Source organism: Prionailurus bengalensis, chromosome B4 (genome assembly GCF_016509475.1).
Source record: "Prionailurus bengalensis isolate Pbe53 chromosome B4, Fcat_Pben_1.1_paternal_pri, whole genome shotgun sequence".
Lineage (NCBI taxonomy): Eukaryota > Metazoa > Chordata > Mammalia > Carnivora > Felidae > Prionailurus > Prionailurus bengalensis.
In genome coordinates this window covers 82,625,317-82,649,371 of record NC_057358.1, presented here as the reverse complement: position 1 = coordinate 82,649,371, position 24,055 = coordinate 82,625,317, and the positions used below count along the sequence as shown (strand labels likewise).

Sequence of the window (24,055 nt, the reverse complement as noted above, 5' to 3'; positions counted from 1 at the left end):
CTTCCTAAATGTATTCCCTCTTAGAACATATTGAGTTGCTGAGCTCTGAACAAGACTCTGGATCACCTTTTCTAAATGGCACCAATTTTTCAACATCACTTTTCTTTCCTCTTTTCCTTTTCTGGGTTGGGAGGACCTCCATCCAGATCTTGCCTGATTGGCTGTTCTCTGGCCTCTCCAATACAGGAAGGGAAGCACACCCCCACCCTTTTCTGGGGAGAAGCCATAGAGCCTTTCAAAGTGTAGCCGGCCTACCACCTTAACCTGGCAATGGAGTAATTGGGAATTCGAAAAGTGCTTCTTCTGTTGGCTTTGGAGGCCTTCTTCAGCTGCCGGCTGTCCCAGCTTCTTTGTGGGGGATTTTCTGCAGCTGGAGGGTCCGTTTTGAGATTTCTCTCGGCAGTTTGAGCACTTTTGCTACTTCCTCTCTCCCCAACTCATGTCACTGCCAGTAGAGATACGAGTCTTTCTTCTCTCTGGGGCTATTGCCATATATAATCCCCAGATCTCCACGCCCCTGTTTCCCCAAGTCTATGGGGGGGGGGGGGTTCGGGGGCATGTAATCGCTGACGGGAGGAGTTAGCTCCGGCGGAGGCATTGTGGTGGGAGGCACCGCAGGGCCAAGGCTCGAGTTGCCGGTAGGGTCTTGTGAGAAAAACTCCTGGGCCTCCAGACTGGAGCAGAGAGCACACCACGGCGGCTTGGGGAGCCAGGGAACCAGAGCGCGAAGTCGGGGGTGCCGGGGACGTTCCCGGCGCCAGGGCGGGGCGGAGGGCGCCAGGCCGAGAGCCGTCTGCGCGGCAAGAGCCCCGCGGCCCGGCCCGGGACGGCCGCCAGGGAGCGCTGCGGGCTCCCGCTCGCCCGCCCCCCGGTAGGCGGGGCCGCGCTCTCCCCGCAGCCGCCGCCGCAGCCGCCGCCTGGGCCGCCCCGTGTCCCCGGTGGAGCCGCCGCCGCCGCCGCCGGGAGCTCGATGCGGACGGAGCCCGGGCCGGGCCATGGGGATCCTCAGCATCACGGACCAGGTCAGCCCTCCTGTCCTTGCCCGCTTCCTCCTTCCTGAGCCCGGCGCAGCCGCCACGCGAGCCCGGGGATGTGCGGCCTAGGCTGGGCCCGAGCCCGGGGCTCCCGCGGCTCCCGCCCCGCCCCACGCCGTGCTCCCCTCAACCAAGCCGGTGTCCTTGGGGGCCTGGCGACTGGCCAACACACCGCGGGAGTCCCCTGCAGCCAGGACCCCCGAGCGGAGCCCCTCCAGCGACGCCCCTCATCAAACCAGGTGTCCCCCCACCCCAGCCCCCCACTCCTAGTTCCGCTCCGGCCCGCTCTTTGAACGCTGGTTCTCCCTGCAGCCGCCCCTGGTCCAGGCCATCTTTAGCCGAGATGTGGAGGAAGTGCGTTCCCTCCTCTCGCAGAAGGAGAACATCAATGTACTGGTGAGTTGGGATCAGGGAGAATGATGAGCCAGTAATCTGGGCCCTGGTGTTCTGGACCCCTCCCAAACAGTGGGGCGGCTCCGTGGCTCCTTGGCTAGGATGAGGCCGCAGCACTTTCTACCCTGGGATGGGCGCCTGCTCTACATTTGGAGATGGAGAACAGGTCAGGCTTGAAGCATAGACCAGTGAAGCTAAAGATGCCCAGAAACGGTGTTCTCTCCTGAACCATCAGTGTTTGCAGCGCCCCCACCCCTCCTGGAAGAAGGAGACTGCTCACAGCCCCCTGGCCCTGACCCCTTGACTTCTGACTCTCTGACTCTGACTCTGCCCTCCCTAGGTTCTTGTTTTAATTTAGGATTGGGATTTAGGAGGCTGTCGAACCTATGGGAAGAGGTGGGGAAAGGCCTGGAGCTCTAAGACCGGGGCTGGGGTCTGTGATAGTTCAGCGTCACAGCCACTGCTCTTTTCTGCCTTCCCAGGACCAAGAGAGGCGGACCCCATTGCATGCTGCTGCCTACGTAGGCGATGTCCCCATCCTCCAGTTGCTACTGATGTCAGGTGAAAGTGGGGAGCTGGAAGGTGTGGCACATAGGGAGGGGACCTGAGGAAAGAGATTTTTTTTTTTTTTTTTTGTATCTAAGAATTGTTCTCTGGTGTTTGGTCTGGGAGAGGCTTCATCTCTATCCATATCCCCTGGCCTGATTACTGGCTTCCTTCCCCACTTGCTCTCTACCTCCCACCAAAAGAGGAAATTATATCCCCATAGGTGCTAATGTCAATGCTAAGGACACACTGTGGCTGACCCCTCTTCATCGTGCTGCTGCTTCCCGAAATGAGGTATCGGCATCTTATGTCCTTTCACCCTTCCAAAAGAGGATGAGTTGGTTAAAGGTGGAAGTTAAGGATTGGAGAGCCTCAGCTCTCTGCCCTACAAGCTGATCTACCCCTAGGTCAGGATACTAGACCTTGGCCCCTCCCTCCTACCCCTAGAACTGGCTGGTAAGGGGGGGCTGAATGTTGCCAGCTGATGTGACGTCAGGGGAGAGCTTAACACTGGGCTGGCAGACTGCAGGGGGCCCTGCTGCCAGGCCTGAGTGACTCATCCTTCCCTGGGGGGCCACCTTGGAGTCTGATCCCCCTCTGGGCAGTGAGATTTCTTACCTTGTGATGGAGGGATGGGGGTAGTGATATGTTGCCTTCCTGCCTCTCAAGCAGCATCAAAGTTGACAGCACAGGGGTCAAACTTGCCTCATCAATTGGGTCCATCAACCTTGAAGAGCAGGAGGAAAAGGAGACCTCCCTCTTGGTTTGATGGTCACTTCCCTGGCTCCATCCACCAGGGGGAGGGACTAAGGCCAACAGGAATAGGGTGTGTTGTGATTAGGAGGGACATTTTAGCCTGGGTTTTGGAGAGGAACCAGTATCTGTTCACTTACTGAGGTAACGGAAATGATTTTGGTGCCTATGGAAGGACTGAAGGAGGGTATTCGGGGCATTAAGGCAGAAGTGTGTATTTTTCCTAGAAATAATGAAGGATTGGCATCCTCTACTTTTGTGGATTTGCTTGGTAGTAGCTATATGGTTGATCAGGGTCTGAGTTGGGGAGTGATACCAGGTGACTTGAGGAAAAGGAAGGGGTATTTTTTCCTCAGCAAGGTAGGGAAAATTTTAAGTTCTAGAAAGATCCAGAAGATGGGAAGTAGGTATTGAGAGGCTACGTATGTTGGAAAAATGAGAAGACACTCTGTGCTGGGGGGATGGGGCCACATGTGCCAGGCTGACCTATTCTTCCCTCCACTATTGTTTTACCTCCTGCTCCCCCTGTATTTTCTTTCTTATCCCCTGCTCCTTAACAGAAGGTGCTGGGATTGCTGCTGGCACATTCAGCAGATGTGAATGCCCGGGACAAGCTGTGGCAGACACCATTGCATGTGGCTGCCGCCAACCGGGCCACGAAGTGTGCTGAGGCTCTGGCACCCCTGTTGAGCAGCCTCAATGTGGCTGACAGGAGCGGGCGCAGTGCCCTGCATCATGCAGTGCATAGTGGGCATCTAGAGGTGAGGACCGCTCTAATCTGTGCCTGGTCTAGTGCCTTCCCTTTGTCTTTGCTTCCCTTCCCACTCATCTTCCTCTGCTTCTGGGTCATCAGGTCTGAGGAAAAGCAGCCTGGATGACATATAAACACTTGGGCTCAAGCACCAAACGAATGGTCGGGTTAGATTGAAATTCTTGACTTGGTCTTCAAGAGGGTGATAAACTCTGAAGTTGCATGGAAAATGTTTGCATACATGCCTTTTTCTGAAGCGAGTGTCCACATCTTTCAAAATGTTTTTGAAGATTATTCAAAAGAATTTAAGAACCACCAGCTCATGGGGTGCCCAAGTGGCTCAGTTGGTTAAGCATTCAACCCTTGATTTCAGCTCAGGTCATGATCTTACGGCTTGTGACTATGGGCTCTGGCCACATTGGGCTCTGCGCTGACAGCATGGAGCCTGCTTGGGATTCTCTCTCTGTCCCTCCCCTGCTTGTGCATGTGCACTCTCTCTCTTTTTCTCACTCTCAAACTAAATAAATACACATTAAAAAAAAAGAACCACCACCAAATCAAATGAAAACACTCCCTTGAGTTTCCCTCAAACTTCCAAATCTCTCTGGGATTTCCTTCTTAGTCTCTGCTTTCTCTGTTCCCTCTAGTTCTCCAGATTGTTCTGTTCAAGAACAAAGACATTTGGGTGCCTCAGCCTTTTCAGGAGCTGAGGCTTCTGCCCTTAGGTACATTGAAAGCATGAACCTGGCTTAGGTACCTGCCCTTAGGTACACTGAGAGCATGAACAGGTGTGTTTCATATTCTGATACAGACGGTGAACCTGCTCCTGAACAAGGGAGCCAGCCTGAATGTTTGTGATAAAAAGGAGCGGCAGCCTCTGCACTGGGCAGCTTTTCTAGGTGAGAAAGGGTTCATGGGAAGAGTAGGAATTTGACATTTAGGATTTCCCAAGGTAGGGATGGGGATTGCAGCCTTTGGAGAGAGACGCCCAGGGTCTTAGCTCACCCTCCACCCCCTTGAGAGCTTCTTCTCTCTTCCTAGGGCATCTGGAGGTCCTGAAACTGCTGGTGGCACGGGGAGCGGACCTCAGCTGCAAGGACCGCAAGGGCTATGGGCTTCTCCACACAGCTGCTGCCAGTGGCCAGATTGAAGTGGTGAAGTACCTGCTCCGGATGGGGGCTGAGGTCAGGGTGCTGAGCACTGGGGCTGGGCACTAAGGGCATGGAGTTGGAGGTCAGAGTCTGTGTATGGAGACATGAGGGTGCTGGGATTGTTGGAGTGGTTTTGGGAGGTGGGCAGGATATGGTGAGATATGGTGAATAATGCTTACCGTAAGTAATAGTGCCCTCAGTCTATCGAGTTAGGAACACGAGGTATCTCAGGCAGTTGTTGGGATTCTGGGATTTTCTAGGTTATCTATGCCAGCTTCCACTTTGTTTAAACTGATACCTCCCTATCCCTTTACTTGTACCCCTGAAAATCCAGATCGATGAGCCCAATGCTTTTGGAAACACAGCTTTGCACATCGCCTGCTACCTGGGCCAGGATGCTGTGGCTATTGAGCTGGTGAATGCAGGAGCCAATGTCAACCAGCCGAATGACAAGGGCTTCACGCCGCTGCATGTGGCTGCAGTCTCTACCAATGGCGCTCTCTGCTTGGAGCTGTTGGTCAATAACGGGGCTGATGTCAATTACCAGGTGCCTGAAGGGATGAGGCTGCAACCTAGCTCTGGAGGTCCTGACCATATCTTCCCCTCTGCATAAGTCTGGGGAATTGTCCACTTGCCTCCTGGGTTGATCAGACCTTGTCAGGGACCCAGGAGAGTGTGGGCTGAGCAGATGTCCATATGACCACTCCGTCCTCAGAGATGTGTCCTTTCAAAGGGGGGAATAGGGTATTCCCTGTGCTTTGCACTGAAAAAAAAATTGCCATGTTTTCACAGAGCAAGGAAGGGAAAAGTCCTCTGCACATGGCTGCCATCCATGGTCGTTTCACCCGCTCCCAGATCCTCATCCAGAATGGTATGGACTTGGGAGACTTTGTGCTCCCTTCTCCTCCCTCCCCCAGAGAACTCATCCCTAGAAACCCTTTTCTTTCCTTAGTCTACCTCCCATATCTTCCAGTCAGGATCGGCACTGAGAGCTCTGAGCAAGGCACCTGTAGAAATGGCCCAGGTCTGCATGCCCCATCCCCTGAGGCTTACAGACAAGATAACACATGTGGAATGCTTAGCTTGGGATGTGGCACATAATGAGCACTTGTGTGGTAGCTGACTGGTATGAGTGGTCTGGAGCCTCAGGTCTGCCTGAGTTTGTGTGTGTGCATCCCCTCACAGGCAGCGAGATTGATTGTGCTGACAAATTTGGGAACACGCCACTGCACGTGGCTGCTCGCTACGGACACGAGCTACTCATCAGCACCCTCATGACCAATGGCGCGGATACCGCCCGGTGAGTCAGGGCCCCTTAGATCTGTAGTGTCTGCTCACATCAAACGTGGAGGCACAAAGAAGCTTGCAAAAGGGAAGCTTGTGGAACCTCACTGTCTCCTAGGCTGGTGGGGGGCCACAGAAAAGAAGTCTGTAACTGGTCCCTCCTTGACTTAAGGACTGAGTCCCTCAACTTCTCTCCAGGCGCGGCATTCACGACATGTTCCCTCTGCATTTAGCTGTTCTCTTTGGATTCTCTGACTGTTGTCGTAAGCTTCTTTCCTCAGGTATGTGCTGACTGGTTGGGGGGTTGGGTACGGGTGGGTGAGTAGAGGCCTTTTCCCACTCTGTTCAGTGCCCTCAGATGGGATCTGTGCTGTTCTCGCCCTGCAGGTCAGCTGTACAGCATTGTATCTTCACTCAGCAACGAGCATGTGCTTTCAGCTGGGTTTGACATCAATACACCTGACAACCTTGGCCGCACCTGTCTTCATGCTGCTGCTTCTGGAGGGTACGTTCTCTCACTTCCAGGTGCTAAGAAGAGATCTGGGCAAGGGTCTGGACCCTTCTCTGCTGCCCAGGTCTCTCTGCCTGTCACAGTGAGAGCAATCACAGCAGAAAGGGCTGTCCAGTGCCATCCTTCCTTAGCCCCTCCCTGTGCCTGTGGCTCCTCTTTTGAGGCTCTCGTTCTCTTAACCCTCATCCTTCTTCCTTTTAGGAATGTTGAATGTCTTAATTTGCTGTTGAGCAGTGGAGCTGACTTGAGGAGGAGAGACAAATTTGGAAGGTGTGTCGATATGCAGCAGTAGGCACGGGGAGTGTCCTAAAAGAGAGATAAATGGTGGAGGGAGTGGTAGCAACTTGGAGATTAAGTGAGGAGAGTATTGCAGAGCAGCTTTAGGCTGCTTGTGTGGTTGCATTTGGGTCTGCCCTTGATTCTTTTATTCATTCTTTTCTCCTCAGGACCCCACTGCACTATGCAGCCGCCAATGGCAGCTACCAGTGTGCAGTCACACTGGTGACTGCTGGGGCGGGTGTCAACGAGGCTGACTGTAAAGGCTGTTCTCCCCTCCACTACGCTGCCGCCTCTGACACCTACAGGAGGTGAGACTCTCACTTTGGCCTTCTCAGCCCTGTTCACCTCCGTGAGCCTCCCTGACTTCACTCTCTGTCCTCCAGAGCGGAACCCCACTCATCGTCCAGCCACGATGCTGAAGAGGACGAGCCACTGAAGGAGTCCCGCAGGAAGGAGGCCTTCTTGTGAGTAGCCGAGAAGACCCCTGGGATGTACTTTCCCAGCAGTGCCAGCTCTGGTCCCGTGATTCTCCCATCCACTCCCCGTCCTGCCACCTCATTTCTGCTGCTTGCTGTTGGCCAGCCAGCAGTGTGTTGGGAGCGATCTGAGCTTAATCCTGGACTAAGCATTGTGGGTGAAAACAAAAGTATGAGACACAGTTCCTTCCCTCAGGGAACGGATGGTCTTCTTGAGACAATCAGAAAAACTTAACGCACAAAGCCTTTTATTTATTCCACAAGATTTAAGTGAGGATTTACTTATTAGGTACCAAGTACTGTGCTAGATGCTAAGGATAAAAGACAAATTACCCCAAATTTCTGCCTTTGAAAGCTAATGATCTGTTGGGAAAGATAAATGAAAGGGCACTTACGCTTTCTAATGTAGAATGTTAATGATAGAGAAGATGATGCAGAGTAAATGGGGACTGTGTCCTATGTTCACAGTTTGTCTATAAATCTAAAAGTGTCGTGAAATAAAACTTTTTTTTAAAAAAAGGATACTTACAATCCAAGAAAATCCAAGCTTTGACAACTTAACCTCTCTGTGCCTCTGTTTCCTTAACCATCATAAGGAATAAGAGTAGTAGCTGCCTTGTGGGGTCATTATGAGGATTAAATGATTTCATACACATGAAGTGCTTAGAATAGTGCTTGACACATAGTAAGTGCTAAATACCAGATTATTATTACTGCTAGTCGTACTACGCTATGAGAAGGGTACCAAGGGAGTACAGAGGAAGAGGCACCTCACTGGGAAGGTTAGGGAAGGCCTCACAGAGGAGAGGATGCTGGGACCGAGTTTGAATGAGTAGGACTTCTTCTTCAGATGGGCTGGAAGGAGAAGGCATTCAAGGCAAGGGGTCAGCATGTCTGGAGGTAGGGGGAAGTGTCGATTGGCAGGTTGATAACATAATTATGCTCTAGGTTCTCTAGGAGAGCGTTCCAAGGATAAAGAAAGGCATTGGAGCCAGAGTAGTTCAGAGCTGATGTGAAGGAAGTGGTGGGTCTCAAGTGGAAGGGTCGAACAGGCAGGAGTTAGCCTTCCTAGAGCAGTGGATGGGTGTTGGCCAGCTAGGCCTGGAGGAGCTCCCTTGCACCTCTCCTCTGCTTTGCCCGCACCTGGGCCCTCACCAGCTGGGCCTGTCCCTGCCTCACAGTCTACCCCTGCCCCCCAGCTGTCTGGAGTTCTTACTGGATAACGGTGCAGACCCCTCCCTGCGGGACAGGCAGGGCTACACAGCTGTGCACTATGCAGCCGCCTACGGCAACAGACAGAACCTCGAACTGGTACGTGTGGGATCTGGCCTGGAGGAGAGGAAGCAGGGGCAGGGCTCATAGTCACCTTTGTGTCTGTGAATTCTGAAACCGAGGGGTGGTTGACTCAGATACGGTCTCTAGGTCCAGGGGTGTAGGGCATTACTGTGGGTAGGGGACAGGGGATAACATTTTGGGAGTTTGAGAACCTCAGCGCCTACTCTTCTGTCCGTTGCAGCTCTTAGAAATGTCCTTTAACTGCCTGGAGGATGTGGAGAGCACCATTCCAGTTAGCCCTTTGCACTTAGCTGTGAGTCCCAGGTCTTTTCCTCTTGCCTTCCTTGTCCCTGCCTGCCCTTTGGTCCACAAACAGGTGCAAGCCTTTGTGAATCTATCCTGGCTTCTGCTTTCTTGGGGGGACGTGGCAGGCAGGCAGTGCCCAGGGTTGGGTGTAGTGTAGGTGAAGAGTCTGAGGGACCCAGGGAGCTCATGGGGAGGACTGCTGCCTGGAGTTTCCCCAGGGGGCCCAAGAGCAGAGTGAGGGCAGTGTCCCAAGCTGTTTCCATTGGTTGCCTGCTCCCCTCCAGGCCTACAACGGTCACTGTGAAGCCCTGAAGACACTGGCTGAGACGCTGGTGAATCTGGATGTAAGGGACCACAAGGGCCGGACCGCGCTCTTCCTGGCCACTGAGCGAGGCTCTACTGAGTGTGTGGAGGTGCTTACGGCCCACGGCGCCTCTGCTCTCATCAAGGAGCGCAAACGCAAGTGGACACCCCTGCACGCTGCTGGTTAGTACCCCCTTAAGGCTGCTGGTACCTCCCCTTGCCACACCAGGCCTTGGAGACTGGTCCCAGATCCCTCCCGAATGGGATTGGGGTTGGGAGTGGAGCAGGGTGAGGAGAACTTCAAGTCCTGATTCGTGGCTTCCTATCCCCCAAGACTTCAGCCTGCCCCAGGTCCTTCCATGATCTCCACCCTGGAGTCCTTAATGCTTGACCTGGCTGCCTCCTTCCCCTTGACCATGCCCTGACACAGGCCTTTTCTCTTAGCTGCCTCTGGCCACACTGACTCCCTGCACTTGCTGATCGACAGTGGGGAACGCGCCGACATCACTGATGTCATGGATGCCTATGGACAGTGAGTGTGGGCCAGGGGTAGGATGCGGGTTTTCCTGTCCCTGCTGGCCCTCATCTGTCTCCCACCCCCTCTGTAGAACCCCACTGATGCTGGCCATCATGAATGGCCACGTGGATTGTGTCCATCTGCTGCTAGAGAAAGGATCCACAGCTGATGCTGCTGACCTCCGGGGCCGCACCGCCCTCCACCGTGGGGTGAGTGACCTCCTGGGTGGGGCTGCTCACAGACAGGCCTGGACATGGGAGCACAGGACCCATCAGAAGTAGGACAGCAGATTGCCTAGCAGGTGGGCCAGGATTTTGTGCCCAGGGTCTTATTGGGTCTTACTACATTTGCTCCAGGATGAGTACCTGACATGTATAGCTGATCTCTCTGATTCCCTTGCTTTGTAATCTCATACAGCCACATGCTCACTACTCACACTCTGCTCCAGGATACCCAGACTCTGGTCCTGGCCCACTGGATAATGATGCCACTGTCCCAGTCCTTCTCTGTGATCACCTGTCCCAAAGCCATCTCCTCTTCATCCCAGGGGACTCTTTGATCCCTTAGTCAATTGCAGTTACCTTGCAGTTTGTCCCCCCACTACTCCAGAGTGCCCGAATTCACTCTTGCCATTCTGGTTGTCTGTTGGCATAGAGAGAATGGAGGAAGGAAGGAGTCCTAACATTTAGAGTGGTTGCTGTGAAAATAACGATCGGAGCCCTGGAAGTGGTTCTTATGCCTGGGCCAGCTCCAGTGACTGGCTGTTTGAAAGGGAGTGGCCCTTCACCCTCCCTCACACCATCATGTCATCCACAGGCAGTGACTGGCTGTGAGGACTGCCTGGCTGCCCTGCTGGACCACGATGCATTTGTGCTGTGCCGAGACTTCAAGGGCCGCACCCCCATCCATCTGGCCTCAGCCTGCGGCCACACTGCAGTGCTGCGGACGCTGTTGCAGGCCGCCCTTTCCACAGACCCCCTGGATGCTGGCGTGGACTACAGTGGATACTCGCCCATGCACTGGGCCTCCTACACTGGTGCGGGCCTGGGGCCCTGGCAGCATAAGAACAGGGGTGCGATATGGGGGAGGACAGACCAGAACAGAGACCACAGACCCGTGGATTGAGGGAGGGACGTGGGTTAATCTTGATCTGGAAGTGGAATGGAGTGTCCAGAGATGGCACAGGACAGATGTTGGAAACCTTGTTGTCATCTCTCTCCACCCCCACGGCTCTTCCTTTCTCCTGCTCAGGACATGAAGATTGTCTGGAGTTGTTACTTGAACACAGCCCGTTTTCATACCTGGAGGGAAACCCCTTCACTCCTTTGCACTGTGCAGTGTAAGTCCCTTCCTGTGCCTCAGCCCCACTTGAGGTTCTGTGACCTGGGCTTAGGACAGGCGTTCCGTTTTTCTTGTCCTTCCTGTTGACCCTTCCTTTCCCCCCCAGAATTAATAACCAGGACAGCACCACAGAGATGCTGCTGGGAGCTCTGGGTGCCAAGATTGTGAACAGCCGAGATGCCAAAGGACGGTGAGTGGTACAAGGCTTAGGGAGAAGCCCCGGTCACCTCTGGCCTCCTTTTTCTGCTCAGGCGAATGAGCCCTCTGTTCTCATTCTGCCCTGACCCGCACACTGCAGGACCCCTCTTCACGCCGCTGCCTTCGCGGACAATGTATCTGGGCTCCGGATGCTACTGCAGCATCAAGCCGAGGTGAACGCCACTGACCACACTGGCCGCACTGCGCTCATGACGGCGGCCGAGAACGGCCAGACCGCTGCTGTGGGTGTGTAGGGGCCACGTGTGGAAGGGAGGAGCTCCCCCTTGGGTTTCTGCGAGATGGGGCAGCCCTGCCTGTGGGGCTCAGGAAACAGGAGTCATGTATTTGGTTATTTCCCTCCTCTCCAGATGGGATGCAAAGCATATGCAGATGGGAGGGCCGGGAGCCATGAGGGCTGCTGCTCTGCAGGGAAGGCATCACTCCTTTGCCCCCTTTCTCTTGCAGAATTTCTGCTGTATCGAGGGAAGGCAGACCTTACTGTGCTGGATGAGAACAAGAACACTGCCCTCCACTTGGCTTGTAGCAAGGTGTGGCCTGGATTGGTGGTGGTGAGGGCCACGTAAGGGAGTGGGCTTGATGAAGGGGGTGGGTCTGCCCAGTTGGAGAGAGGACTGGAGTGGCAATCAGGATTGTCCAGCCTGTATAGCTTTTTGTCCCCTGAACCCTTCCCAACTCCTGCTCTATAGCCTGTCTGCCTCCACTCCATCTCTGTTCTTCTTCCTCAGGGCCATGAGAAATGTGCCCTCATGATCCTGGCAGAAACCCAAGACCTTGGCCTTATCAATGCTACCAACAGTGCGCTGCAAATGTGAGTTTCCGGGGAAGGGGGAGCCTGGCTAGGGGAGGCAGATGGGTAAGAAAGAGCCACATGCATTCTGGGGGCTCTCTAGAGCTCACAGTATCTGTTCAGCAGTCTTGCTACTCTGGCTGGGTGTGAAAAGGCAGCTTGGATCTCACTGATTTCTCGTTCTTTTTTTCCTTTCTTCCAAGGCCACTCCACATTGCTGCCCGGAATGGTCTAGCTTCTGTGGTGCAGGCCCTGCTAAGTCGTGGGGCCACAGTGCTGGCTGTGGATGAAGAAGGTGGGTGGGGTCCAGAGCCCCCCGCCTCTCCTGGGTTTGGGGTCAGGGACATTCTTCAGGAGGTGACTTCTTAACTTTGCTATAAACTGGGTTTTTTTCCCAGGGGAACTCTTCAGAGCAGGGACCCAATACCAATACGCTAGCATTTCTGAGGGGAATCTGACGGAACTAGGTGGAGCCAGCAGGGTCCTCAGAAAGACCTTCCACACACCTCAGTCTCCCAGACTTCTGTCCCCCGCACTCCACCCTTTACCCCACGCTTTGACAGTCTGCCTGTTGGTGCCCCTGGGCCCTCGTAGCCCTTGAATTCTGGTTGTGCTGGGCTCTTGCCCACCTTGGCTACCCTCCACAGATGAGAGTTCAGGGCTTGGCAGAGGGTGGATGGGGCCCCAGGGGTACAGGACCCTGTGCCTCAATTTTCCCCCTCCACCCTGCAGGTCACACCCCAGCGCTGGCCTGCGCCCCCAACAAAGATGTGGCAGACTGCCTGGCCTTGATCCTCTCCACCATGAAGCCTTTCCCACCCAAGGACGCCGTCAGTCCTTTCAGCTTCAGCCTGCTCAAGAACTGCGGCATCGCAGCAGCCAAGACGGTGGGTGGCTGCGGCGCCCTGCCCCATGGGGCCTCCTGCCCCTACAGTCAGGAGCGGCACGGCGCCATTGGGTTAGACGGCTGCTATTCGGAGTAGCCCCCCATCAGTGTCCCTCCCCCTGCCGGTGGCTTGATATCTTATTCTATTTATTTAGAAAAAGTCTATACATTTAGGGCACTTTAAAGGAGAACACGACTGGGTGGGGGGGGACAGAGGGGGGAAAAATGCACTGGGGAGCAGCTGCTCACCCCTTTGCCACACCATCCTGGCCTGGCAAGGGTCTGGGACCAACAGGGAGCACCCCAGGCCCTTGGCACCCCCAGGGCAACCCCTTCTGCCAAGTGTCCCCAAATGATTGCTAAATGCCTGGCTACCCTCTCTTTTACCCCATCTCTCAGTTCCCCCTTTCTGCTGCCAACTCCCCCCACCCTTTCCTCTGTTTCTCCTCTTTGTGTCCCCCCGCCCCTGCCCCTACTGCCAGGCAGATCCCTCCTCTTCTTCCATACCCATCACTGCCTCCCTGCTCGGCTGGCCCCTCCATCCCCGCAGCAGTGAGAAGCCTTAATTTCTGGTACTGTGTGAGCACTCTGGGGGTGTCCCCCTCCCCCTTCAGGGGCAGCTAGTGGATGAGGGGGGAGGGTATTTAGCACTGGGGCCTGGAGCTTTTCCCCCACTTCTGTACCCCATCACCCCTAAAGTTCAAATGCAAAACACTTGAAGCAGCAACTACTGTACCTGGGCCCCAATCCTGCACTCTCCCCTGGCTCCTCATATGCAAATCAAGGGCTGGTTCTGCCCCCACAGCCTGCTCCTCCCTGATTCCCTTCCACTCCTGGCCTGGTCCCCTAACCACGCACTTTAACCTTGCTTCTTTCTTTTAACTTCTTTTGGGAGGGCAGAGCCTGTGGCCATTCCCTCCCTGGCTCCCCTCTCCCTTAACTTTGAGGCTTGTCATGAATTTTTAAGTAAGCATTTTATCCTTTAGGGGAAGAAACAAATTAATTTCCTGCCCATTTCAAGACCACAGCCCTAGAATGTCCTGTGTGTTTCAGGCATGTGTTTGCATGTGTGGGGAGGGAAGGACAATATTCTTCCTCCTGTGCCCCCCAAACCCATAGTTCCTCTGTACCCCCACCTTCCGTTATGTCCAAGAGTACCCACCGCCCCCAGTCACTCCTGATCTGAAGCCAAAGATGGTGGGAGGGGCAGGGCAGACTAGGGACCGTGGCTACTCGGGACCCAGGCTTCCCCTCTGGTGTGAGGATGAAGCTCTGATCTAGGTAGTGACGAATACACACTGAGGCTTGGTCCCTGCCCTCCCAGCAGCGGGGAAACATGGGATTGAGCTAGGGGCTGCACTGAGAAGATTCCTAAAAGTCGCACCCCAAAAGCCAAACTGGGCCAGAGTGAGGAGGGGGCAGTTTTCTCTCTAAATGTAGCATTGAATTTGGCCCTGGTCCCTTCAAACGCCCTGTCCATCCATCTCCCAGCTAAGCCTCCTGGACAGTTGGACCCGCTCCCATAGCCCAGTGTTCCCTTCCTCACACTCAATACCTCAGCCAGGGGCCAAGACACAGAACTTGAATAGAGGTCATGCCCCCTCCACCCCCACAGTGCATCCTTGCCCAGTTTGGCTGCCATCAGTATTGTCCCCTGAGAACTGGACAGGCTTTGTTTACACAGTACAGGGTCTCCTCCGGGGGATTCCTCAGTCTCCTCCCCTCCTACACCCCCTCACGCTTGCTTTGTTCACAACCTCACCCACTTTTCAGTTGTTTTTCCTGCAAGTCTTGCCACCCTTGCCAAGGGTGGGCTGAGGGGGGAGGGGGTATCCCAGGGACCCCTGCCTCGCTAACAGATACCCTTAACCATACCTCATGCTGGTTCCCTGAAGCCTGGGGTGTTTGTCCAAGTCCTTTTTGGTTTTTGTTTGTTTGTTTGTTTGTTTGTTTTTTGGCTTTTTTTTTGTCATGGTCTCTTTTTATCCCCTCTGTCTGTGTCTTGCTTCCCCTAACCCTCAGTTCCTAAACCATTTCAAAGCTTCCAAATGACCATTATTGGTAAGAAGGATTGTGCAGCTTTTAGTTTTTATTTTTGTTTTCAAAGCCAAAGGGCCTTGCGATGCCCCTCTTGCCCACCTCCCTTCATACCCTGCCCTCCCCTATACGACAATCAATGTGACCTCTCTTAAGGGCTGCAGCCCCCCCCCCCCCCCCCCCCCCCCGCTGGTTCTGCAAAGCTTGCCCCTAACTTTAACTGTCTCTCCTGAAATCTTCCCATTCCACCCCCTCCCTCTCATTTTGGTGCTGGGAATTAGGTGACGGGGGGGGGGGGGGTGGCAGGGGGAGCAGAGAGATGGATTCTCCAGAGAAGACTCTTGGGGTATCAGTCGTGTTCTCCTTTATCAATGTTTGGCGATGACAGGAAAATTCTGAGTATTTGTCAGGAGCCCCATTGTTTTGCTAGATGAGATTTCTGGTGGCTGCCTGTCCCCCTGCTGCCCCTTGAGCACACGGTCAGCAGTGCTGGGGCAGGTTGTGGGGAGTCCTCTGCCTCTCCTCATGTGGCTATGAGGAGGCGTGGAGGATGAGCAGCCTCCTCTCCTTATGCCAAAGGAAATCCCACACCCCACCCTGGGCTCCCCAGCCTCTAGTGTTTTTTGAAGCGTTTTGACCATTCTCATGGCGACTGCATATTTATTTTAATGTTAAGATTTTTTTTTTTAAACCTCTTTGACTTAAACGGGTGTGGAGAAGTAAAACAGGCAGAATGCCCCCCAATCTTAAGGGGGTAGGGTGGGGAGGAAACACCTCTTTCCCTTTGCCCTCCCTCTCCCCTCCCCCTCTCCCCACCGCAGCTCTAAAGCACTTGCTTCAAGTAATAAGCACTTTTGAGAAAAGGCCTATTTTAAGTGAGGACCCTGGGAGCAGCCCCAGGTCCCAGCAAAGGAGACAGAGCGAGGGCTACATAGGAGACAGGGAAACAGGTGTGTGAATCAGAGGGCGAGATAAGAGCCAGTTTTTAGTTTCTGATTTTGGGGAGATGTTTCTGATTGGGCGGTGGCTTTGGTAGGGTTGTGTACTATCCTTCAGAAAAACAAATGGCACAAACTGTGGGTCCCAGGATGGGCCAACAAACCCGGGTCACTGCCACTGTCCAACTGAGACTGATGGGCCACCTCCCCCACTGTGGCCCCCTGAGCCATAGGACTGCTGAAAACCACTGAATGTACAGCCCAGGTTGGGGTGGGGAGCAGCCCCTGGGGGAGGGGGCTTCTCCTTCTGTTTGGTGCTGTGGGGGGTGGGAGAGATGAGACTGAGGGACTGCCACCCCACTTAGACATGTGTTCCTTGGGGTGGAGGGGCTGAGGAGGGTCTACCTCCCTCTCCAACCCCGGCATGGCCCCTCTTCCTTCCTCATCCCTATCCGTTTTGACTGTAAGTCCAGCTCACCTTTGCCTTCAATATGTAACCAAAGGAAAACTCAATACTGTTTCCACCGCTGTCTGCCCACCCGAGCACCTTCTTACTCCCTGGACCTTAGAAGGGGAGAAGGGGCTGGGGGTGGGGTGGGGGGCGTGGGGCCAGAGTGAACGGTTCTACAGCTGTATCCCCCAAACCTCTCGGGTCTTGGAAGGGACCCTGAGAGGTGAGGCTGGGGCCTGGCTGGAGGGGCTGGGAACAGGCACACTCTGTATCTTGTGCACATGAGTGTTTCTTCGTCGGAATGACTCCAGTGACTACGCTCCAGCAGGGAGGCCCCTTCCTCCTTCCCTCTCCACCGTTTCTCCCCCTCTCCCCACACCCCGTGTTCATCCCCACCTCCCCTTCCCACCGCAAAGGAAAATAGCCTTACAGACCCTAGCCCAGAAGCCCTCCTCCTGGGGCAAACCAGTATGGGGCCCCATCCCGCCTAGTTTGAACCCTACCTTTTAAGAAGGAGGGATAAGGAGCAAAGCAGCCCCTTCCCCTCTAATCGTGGTGGCTCCAGCCCTCCGTGGCCTTGACCCAGGTTGGCCAAGGGCGGAGGCAAGGAATCTTTGAGGACCAAGCCCAGTGATCTGGGAAGAGGGAGGTGGAGAGGGAAGGGCCTGACTTGGGGACTCCCTCCTCCCGACCCAACCCTAGAGAAGCGACCAAATCCCAGAGATGGGAGGAAGCTGGGGTGGGGAGGGTCTGCTCTATGAATTACTTGAAGGTACTGACTCCGAGGCTGCTGTTGCCCACTTAGGTGTGAGGGGGACACTGTCACTGCATTTGGGAGGGCAGAGGGTGGCGGGTGACGAGAGCATCTGCCCTTGGCCCTCACTTACTCCTGCTAGGCCCTTTCCCTGGGGAGCCTGGCTTTGCCCCCAGGGAAATCGGGGAGAGCCTTCCCCTCCCATCTCCATCCCTCACTCTGGGCACCCTCTCCAATTGCACTAAAGTAGCTGTTGTGCCAGTCTTACCCCCACACCAGGGTGGGGTCTCTGCTTCCAGTCCTTTCTCCCCCGACTGCCTCCACTCCTGTCCCGGACAATCTCCTTGTTCCCCTGTATTCCTGGATAGCTCAGCTTTGTATGTGTGTGTTTTGGGGGTGGGGGTGGGTTCTGGCTGGAGTGGGTTCGCTAGGGGTTTGGGAAGGGCTAGGGGAAAGATGGAGGACAAAGTCTCCTACCCCCTTCCTCAACTCCAAGCCACAGAAACCTGGGAGGGAGGGTGCCTACTCTCGCTGCCGTGTGTCTTGCAGATGTGCCAAAATGGGGGTGGGGGGGGGGGGAGGGGAGGGTGCCTGGCAGAGCGGCCCCCAGGGTGGCTCTCTCAAAGCAATACAGTTCCTCCTGCCTGGGGGACGGCAAGACAGGGGAGAGGGTTGGGTTGGGGACCTGGGGGTTCCCTGTGTACAGCTGTGTATATTCAGGGGTGTTCTCTGTCTGGTACCCGCTGTGGGCGTCTATGTGTGTGTGAACCTCCCCTTCCCTGTGCCCTGCATGACCTGTGATGCTGCAGACACCACCATCCTGTGTGCAGGGGTGTGTTGGGGGCACTGAGGGGCATGTTTCATGTCCTGTTGCACCCTCCACCCTGTGACCCATGTACTCGGTTGTAGGAAGTAAAGAGAACTGAGCACAATTCACTGGATTCTAGTTGAATCTTTCTCTAAGCAATTTTCCCGTTCTTGCCCTTTTCCCTGCCCCGGATCCACCTGTGGTGCTAGCGTTGGGGTCAGGGGTGTTTAATGCTGGTGGGCAGCAATAAAGGGCAGATCCGCCCAGATGCCTGTATCCCCAGGGTGCTGAGGGCAGCAGGAAAATGTGGGGACCTGGCGGTGCATTTGCCCCACCCTACCCCTCCTCCCTGGGCTAAAGCACAATGCGCTCCCTGCAGATTGATGCACCTTGCACCCTCCAGGCCCCTGCTCATGTCCTCCCCCGACCTGCTTTGAGCCCTCCTCCCACCACATCCTGGTTTTCTATGCTGTTTTGGTGCAAGTACAACTGTCGTAGTCATGGCTTTGGGATGGGTTCTGTTTATTAAAATCCTATTGCTCCTACTGGCCCTGTGTCCCGCCTCCATTCCTGTGGTTGGGGGGAAGGAAGGGCAACCTGGCGCCTTTCCACTGGCCCCCATCAGCCATCAGAGACCAGGGGCCATAGCTGCTCCTCCAGCATGGCTATGGTGAGCATGAGGCTGCCCCCCAGCAGCAGCCCCAACCCCTGCAGTAGCACATGGAGCGTAGGGAGGGGCTCGGGAGGCCGAAGCAGGGCTGGTAGCTGAAAGAAAAAAAGAGCATCAGGATCCTGGCATTGTCTCTGCACCACCCCACGTCAAGCATGAGAAGGAGGCGTCAGAAAGTACTGGCAACCCCTCTGAACTCTTCCAGGCCCTTGTTTCTCAGACTCCACCCAGCCTGGGTCCAGTACCTTTCCAGGTAGCCGGTGGTGGAGGCGGAAGGACCCATATGTCCTCCTCCGCTGAACCCACCTCCCTGCCTCCCTTGCTTTCCCTGCACTACCCCACACCTCTCACCATGTCCACAAGGGCCACATAGAGGAAGACCCCAGCAGTGACCCCAAACACCCAGGAAGTGAGAGGGAGAGGGCCCAAACTGAGCCCCACCCCCAGGGCTGCACCCCCTAGTCCCAGGGCTCCAGACACCAAACTCAGCAGCAGCAGCCTCCGAAAGGGCAGCCCTGCTCGGAGCAGCATCGCAAAGTCACCTGTGAGGAAGAGACGACAGGGTGGGAGGGAATAATAAGCCAGGGCCGTCCCTCACCCCTATCACCTGCCAGCCTCCTAAATTCCACCCCTTGGAGGCCTCTCCTTTCTAGAGTCCACCCCACCCCACTTCTGCCATTCCTACCCAGTTCATGGGGTAGCTCATGGCAGAAGACTGCTAGGGTGGTGCTGAGGCCACTGGAGAAGCCATCGGAGAAGGCAGCACCTGGGGTTGGCAGGATTGGAGGTCGTCAGCCTGGGAGAAAGCTCTCCCCAGGGGCACAGGGGCCTGCATTCCCTTCCCTCCCCCACTTCTGGTAGCCCTCTCCTCCCATCACACCTATGGCCAGCCCATCAGTGAGGTTGTGCAGACCGTCTCCCAGGAGGACCATCCACGTTATATTGGCATCACCGCCACCCTGGTGCCCGTGACTGTGGCCTTGGTGCCCAGTAGGAGCTGGGGCTGGTGGGGGCTGGCTGTCCTGCTCCCCATGGCAGCCCTGAGCCTCTGGCTCTGCAGGAAGGACAAGAACAGTGCCAGTGGCTGCAAGTGAGAACCGGGAGCTGGGAGCCTACTCTTCATTTTCTCTTCTGGTTACCTGGAGCTGCCTGCAGGGGCTGAAGGGCCATCCCACTGCCATCCTCCAGGTCCAGGGCTGGTGCTCTGAAATCCTGTCTTTTTCTCCTGCAGCATCTCTGAAATGGGAGGGTATCCCTCCTGGTGGAGGAGGCAACAGAGCCAGGGGCTAAGGAGAGGCCTGGCTACCAGCTGGGAAAGTGAACACCTGGGTTCACCTCTGGCACTTGGAGATATTTTTTGGCTTTTCCGCTCTCTTCCCAGGTTGGCACTCCTTGTTTCTTGTTGACTTGAACTTGGGAGAGGAGGCCGCTTGGCCAGGAGTCCCAGGTCTATGCTAAGGAGCCCCCTACCCACTCTCTGTTAGTTGTCAGGACTGCACACTCAGGAAAACATCAGCGCACCAGGAACACACCCCACACCCTCACCTCCTGGCTTGCGTGGCCAGTTCTTGGCCAGGACTCTAGTTTTGGCAGGAGGAGGAGAAAAGGGTATCACTCACTGGCCTGAGCCCTCTGTGCCGCAAAAGCCCTAGCACGTTCTCCAGCACAAAGAGCAGGAAGAGACCTCCGAGTACCGACAGTCCTGGTCCCAGGTCCTCCTCTGGTTGTCCGTTAGGTCCAGCATGCTGCCCTCCTTGTGCCTGACAGAGAGGGGGTCAGGGCAGACCCCAGAAGCCCCCGCACCCGACAACATCCCCCTCCTGTGTGGGACGTGGCAAGCCTTCACTCGCTACTAGAAGGCAGCTATGGGCTGAAGCTGAGGTTGGGGAGTGGCGCGTGGGATCTGACAGGAATGAGGAGGGGATGTCCTGTGACTGGGAACACCTTGGGTACGTGGAGGCTGCCCATCACGGGGCAGGGAGCAAGGAAGGGGCTTCACGTACATGTGGCAGCAGGTGTAGCAGTGCATCCCCACAAAGAGTGCCCACGGCCAGGGCCCCCAGGAAACCCAGCAGGGGCCGTAATAGACGAGGTCCCAGGAGCCGCAGCAGCAGCAGGGAGAGGGGAGCAGGGAGGCTGAGCAGCAGGACTGCCAGGGCGCTATGAACCAAGGCTGGGGAGAATCAGGGACTGAAGTTAGGCTAGGGTTGAAAGGAGGGCCTCAGAAGAAATGCAGGGCAGAGATACACTGCAAAGGGAGGCAGGACCCCGACAAACCCATCTTGCTTGGCCAGGGGCCCACTCCCTGCCAGGGTTCAAGGCACCCTGCCACCCACTCTCACCCACTGACCAGACAGAAGATCCCCTGAGGGGGTTGGGGTTGGGGCCTGGATGCAGACACGGCTGTCAATCTGATAAAGCAGGGCTGGACACAGCAGAGCAAACTGACGAGGGGTCAGAGGAGCAGCAGGGCTCAGGCCAAAGTTGACCAGCAGCTGGGAGCCATTCAGACACTAAGGGAGTTGAGTTAGAGGTCATATATTGGGGCATTGCTGAGAACTGTGATCTTTAATGCCTGTCCTTCCATTGTATGGATTCTTGGGTCTCTCCAGGATCCCCTTTGCTTATGCTGGCAGGTGCATCAGGGACTGGGGTGGCTCCACAGGATCAGTGTGTGTTAATTATTAGTGGATATTCAATCCAGTGCAAATATTCAATTCAGTGCAGGTTGGGTGCTAGTAAACATTGCCACCATCTCTCTCCCTCCCAAGCTCCTGATGATTTCAACGATTTGGTGATGGAGTTGGTTGGACAACTAGAGCACTCCATGGCAGAATCTTAGAAGGGAAAGAATCTGAAATGCCATCCAACTTCCTCGCAACAGCCCTGTTACATGTTCATCCAGGCTTGGCTTGAGTGCTTCCTGTGATGGGGTGCCCACCCTCACCAGGCCTGCTTCACAGTTAGCTTTGGCTGCCCTCTGGTGTACATGGAACACGTTCACTGCCTTTCTGGCTGAAGACAGCCATCTACTCCCTGCAGGTTTCCTCTCCAGATAGCCAGCCCCAGATCCTACCCTCAGCTATTTCTCTGGATTCTCTGCTTTGCCACCAAGTGTGGCCCCTAAACCTGTCCTTGGAGACTTGGGTGTGGGTTCATGTGCGCTGAGCCCAGAAGAAGCGTATTTCACTCTTGGAATAACATACCCTAAGATCACATCTGGATTGGGTTTTTGTTTTTTTTTAACTAACTGTATTAAATTACTCTTTAAACAATTTCAGGCCGTCTAAATCCCGTAGTCCTTCTCCCCCCAACCCCCACCCTGGAGATCAACAGACTCACATCCTCATTCAGATGGTCAGCCAATGAATGGTCCAGCAGCAGAAGTCTGTGAAAGAGGTCCAGGCCAGAGGGGGCTGGCCCACGGGGCGATGCTGGGGCCTTTGGCTCCTCTGGGTCACCCCACTCTGAGGGACCCAGAGGCAGCCCAGCCCAGACATCCACACTCAGCTCAGGGTCCTGTGATCTGGAGCAGAGGGGATAGCAAGCCAGACTTACTCATGTTCTTTAAGAAACTCCCCTTGAGGTTCCTAGGGTGCTTAGGGGGAAAGGGAAGACCAGCCACTAGCTTGAGTTCCTGGGACCCAGAAATCGTGGAATGTCAATTCTAGAAGGATCTGAGAATTGTCAATTTATAGGAGAGTCTAGGAATGAGGGGTGTGAGGGTAAGAGAAATGGGGCTGGGGGGAGAGCAGCCAAAATGCTATAAATTGGGAGCCGAGTCAACCTGGAGACATTGAGCACTGGGACTAAGAGCAAAGAATTGGAGGGTCCGGGGATCTGGAAGAGTAGAGAATTAGAAAGCAGTAGAGGCAAAGGGGGCCTTGAAGGAATACTAGGAGTCAGATTTTGAAACATTTGTAATTCCAGAAATCTGACTTTAGGAAGCTAGAGGTTGGCAACTGGAGACTGATCCAAGCACTGAGAAGAGGTGGGCATGTGGCATTTTGGGGTAAGGGAAGGAAGGGTTAGTAGTACCTGTATGTGGAATTGTCTCCAACTGGGGGTATAGCCCGACCAACCGGAGGTCCATGGTGTCCTAGGCGAAGTCCCTGAACTCGGCCTAGCCCCAGGCTGTGGAGAAGCCGTGCTAGGCCCCCGGCTGTCAGTGTCCCGTTCTCCCCGTACAGGCCAAACAGCTGGGCCAAGTAATGGTTCTGCTCCTGCTCAGCAGGGCCCAGGTTGGGGGCTGAGCCCCCTGCCAAGGCCAAGGCCACCCACACACACAGGCCAGCCAGCAGATGACTCACTGGGGGCCCCATTATTGGGGGCAATGGGTTAGAGGCTCTGGTTCTGGCTTCTATTCCCCTTGGAACATCCTGAGGACTGTGCCCTGGAAGAACAAGGAGAAAGGGCCTGGGCTTCTGCTCTGCTGTCCAGCTCAGGCCTTCTGTTTTCCAGTTTCTAGAACACCTTCCTTGACCCAGAATGCTTCCCTCACCTGATCCAGAGCTGACTTCTCATCCTGTCCTCCAAACTCCGCCCCTCAACCCTGCCTCACCTCTCTGTCCCCCTTCAATCCACAGGGCCTCACCCTCATTGGCAGTGTGAGAGTCGTCACCTCAGGTCCCGGTCAGGCCTTATTGTGGACCCTAAGAGGTTCCTGAGTCAGGGAGGGGAGTGGGGCTCAGCCTCCAGGTGCCCTGGTGGAACGGAGGCCACGTCAGATAGAGGGCTGGGATGGACAAACGCCGCCCCCCTCCCAGCCCACCTGCCTTGGGGCGGGGTCAGGGAGGGGAGGGGCCAGTATGGGAAGGTTCACATCAGAGAGGAGTTAATGGTTCACTGGTCTCTGGGGTGGGGGTCAAAGGTCAGTCTTGGCTGGGGGCCCCTGAGTAGGGAGGGGCCACCCTCTGCCCCTGGAAAAGCCACATGGCTGAGGAAACCCTGAGCCTGGCCTTTTCTTCTAAATAACTCACCCCACTAAGCCAGTTGTACCATTTTAACCTTTCCCTGCATATACTCTCACCCCCACCCTCCACACCTTATATCTGGTACTGGGCTTCCTCCATCTCCAACCTCCATCCCCACAATCCCCGGGAAAGTGGGATTCGGGTGTCCCTTAGCTGGAAAAGAGGCGAAGAGGCAGATAAGTGGCAACCCCAGGTGCATGGGGAGGAAAGCGTTCTTAGCAACTCCTTGTCCCAGCAGAGTAAGAGCCAGAGCTCTGGAAATAGATGATCAAGAAAGGGGAAGCCCTGGTGGGAAGAGGAAAGAAATATCTGGGCTTCCTGCAGATGTCTGACCTGGCTTAAGATCAGGGGAGCACAGTCTGATTAGGGCAATTAGTCCAGGGGGCCCGAGGTTTTGGCGTTACCTGACAGCAGGAGACTGGAAGGACGCCCAGAGAAGGGGGACACAGCCTTCTTGGCTCCAGCTGTGGGGGGGTAGGCAGGCAAGCGGGCAAGGGTCACCTGCAGGGAGGGGGCAGGGGAGGGACACTACCTTAAAGGGGCAGGCCTGCTTTGCCTAGGCTTCCTTACCTGTAACTTGTCTTCCTTCTATCTCCTAGGGACACCCCACTT

General features: G+C 55.3%; 2 protein-coding genes across 4 annotated transcripts; one reads left to right on the top strand and one right to left on the bottom strand.

The window, feature by feature from the left end:
* The first annotated feature begins 864 nt into the window (after positions 1-864).
* On the top strand, positions 865-18,345 carry ANKRD52 (ankyrin repeat domain 52). 3 transcript variants are annotated; one of them, XM_043564429.1, is made up of 28 exons: positions 865-1,022; positions 1,347-1,430; positions 1,910-1,988; positions 2,197-2,267; positions 3,287-3,487; positions 4,289-4,376; positions 4,519-4,661; positions 4,963-5,175; positions 5,421-5,499; positions 5,814-5,928; positions 6,111-6,193; positions 6,300-6,417; positions 6,625-6,693; positions 6,870-7,010; positions 7,086-7,166; positions 8,378-8,489; positions 8,695-8,766; positions 9,044-9,245; positions 9,507-9,594; positions 9,671-9,788; positions 10,396-10,615; positions 10,831-10,918; positions 11,027-11,110; positions 11,219-11,364; positions 11,584-11,666; positions 11,865-11,947; positions 12,130-12,221; positions 12,659-18,345. In XM_043564429.1, the coding sequence occupies exons 1-28, from the start codon at positions 996-998 to the stop codon at positions 12,907-12,909; spliced, it is 3,231 nt and encodes a 1,076-aa protein (XP_043420364.1). In that variant the 5' UTR covers positions 865-995; the 3' UTR covers positions 12,910-18,345. The 3 variants fall into 3 exon arrangements, with proteins under 3 accessions (XP_043420364.1, XP_043420366.1, XP_043420365.1); XM_043564431.1 differs by having other exon boundaries at positions 885-1,022; positions 12,130-12,283; positions 12,659-12,813; XM_043564430.1 differs by lacking the exon at positions 8,695-8,766 and having other exon boundaries at positions 885-1,022.
* On the bottom strand, positions 18,302-23,989 carry SLC39A5 (solute carrier family 39 member 5). Its single transcript, XM_043564432.1, has 12 exons — positions 23,848-23,989; positions 23,065-23,173; positions 22,509-22,863; positions 21,813-21,996; positions 20,821-20,983; positions 20,474-20,643; positions 20,090-20,230; positions 19,610-19,706; positions 19,351-19,524; positions 19,156-19,236; positions 18,822-19,012; positions 18,302-18,565 (listed from the first exon to the last, which is right to left on the bottom strand). Exons 3-12 carry the CDS (start codon positions 22,790-22,792, stop codon positions 18,422-18,424), a joined length of 1,629 nt encoding a protein of 542 aa, XP_043420367.1. The 5' UTR covers positions 22,793-22,863; positions 23,065-23,173; positions 23,848-23,989; the 3' UTR covers positions 18,302-18,421.
* Between the last annotated feature and the right edge of the window lie 66 nt (positions 23,990-24,055).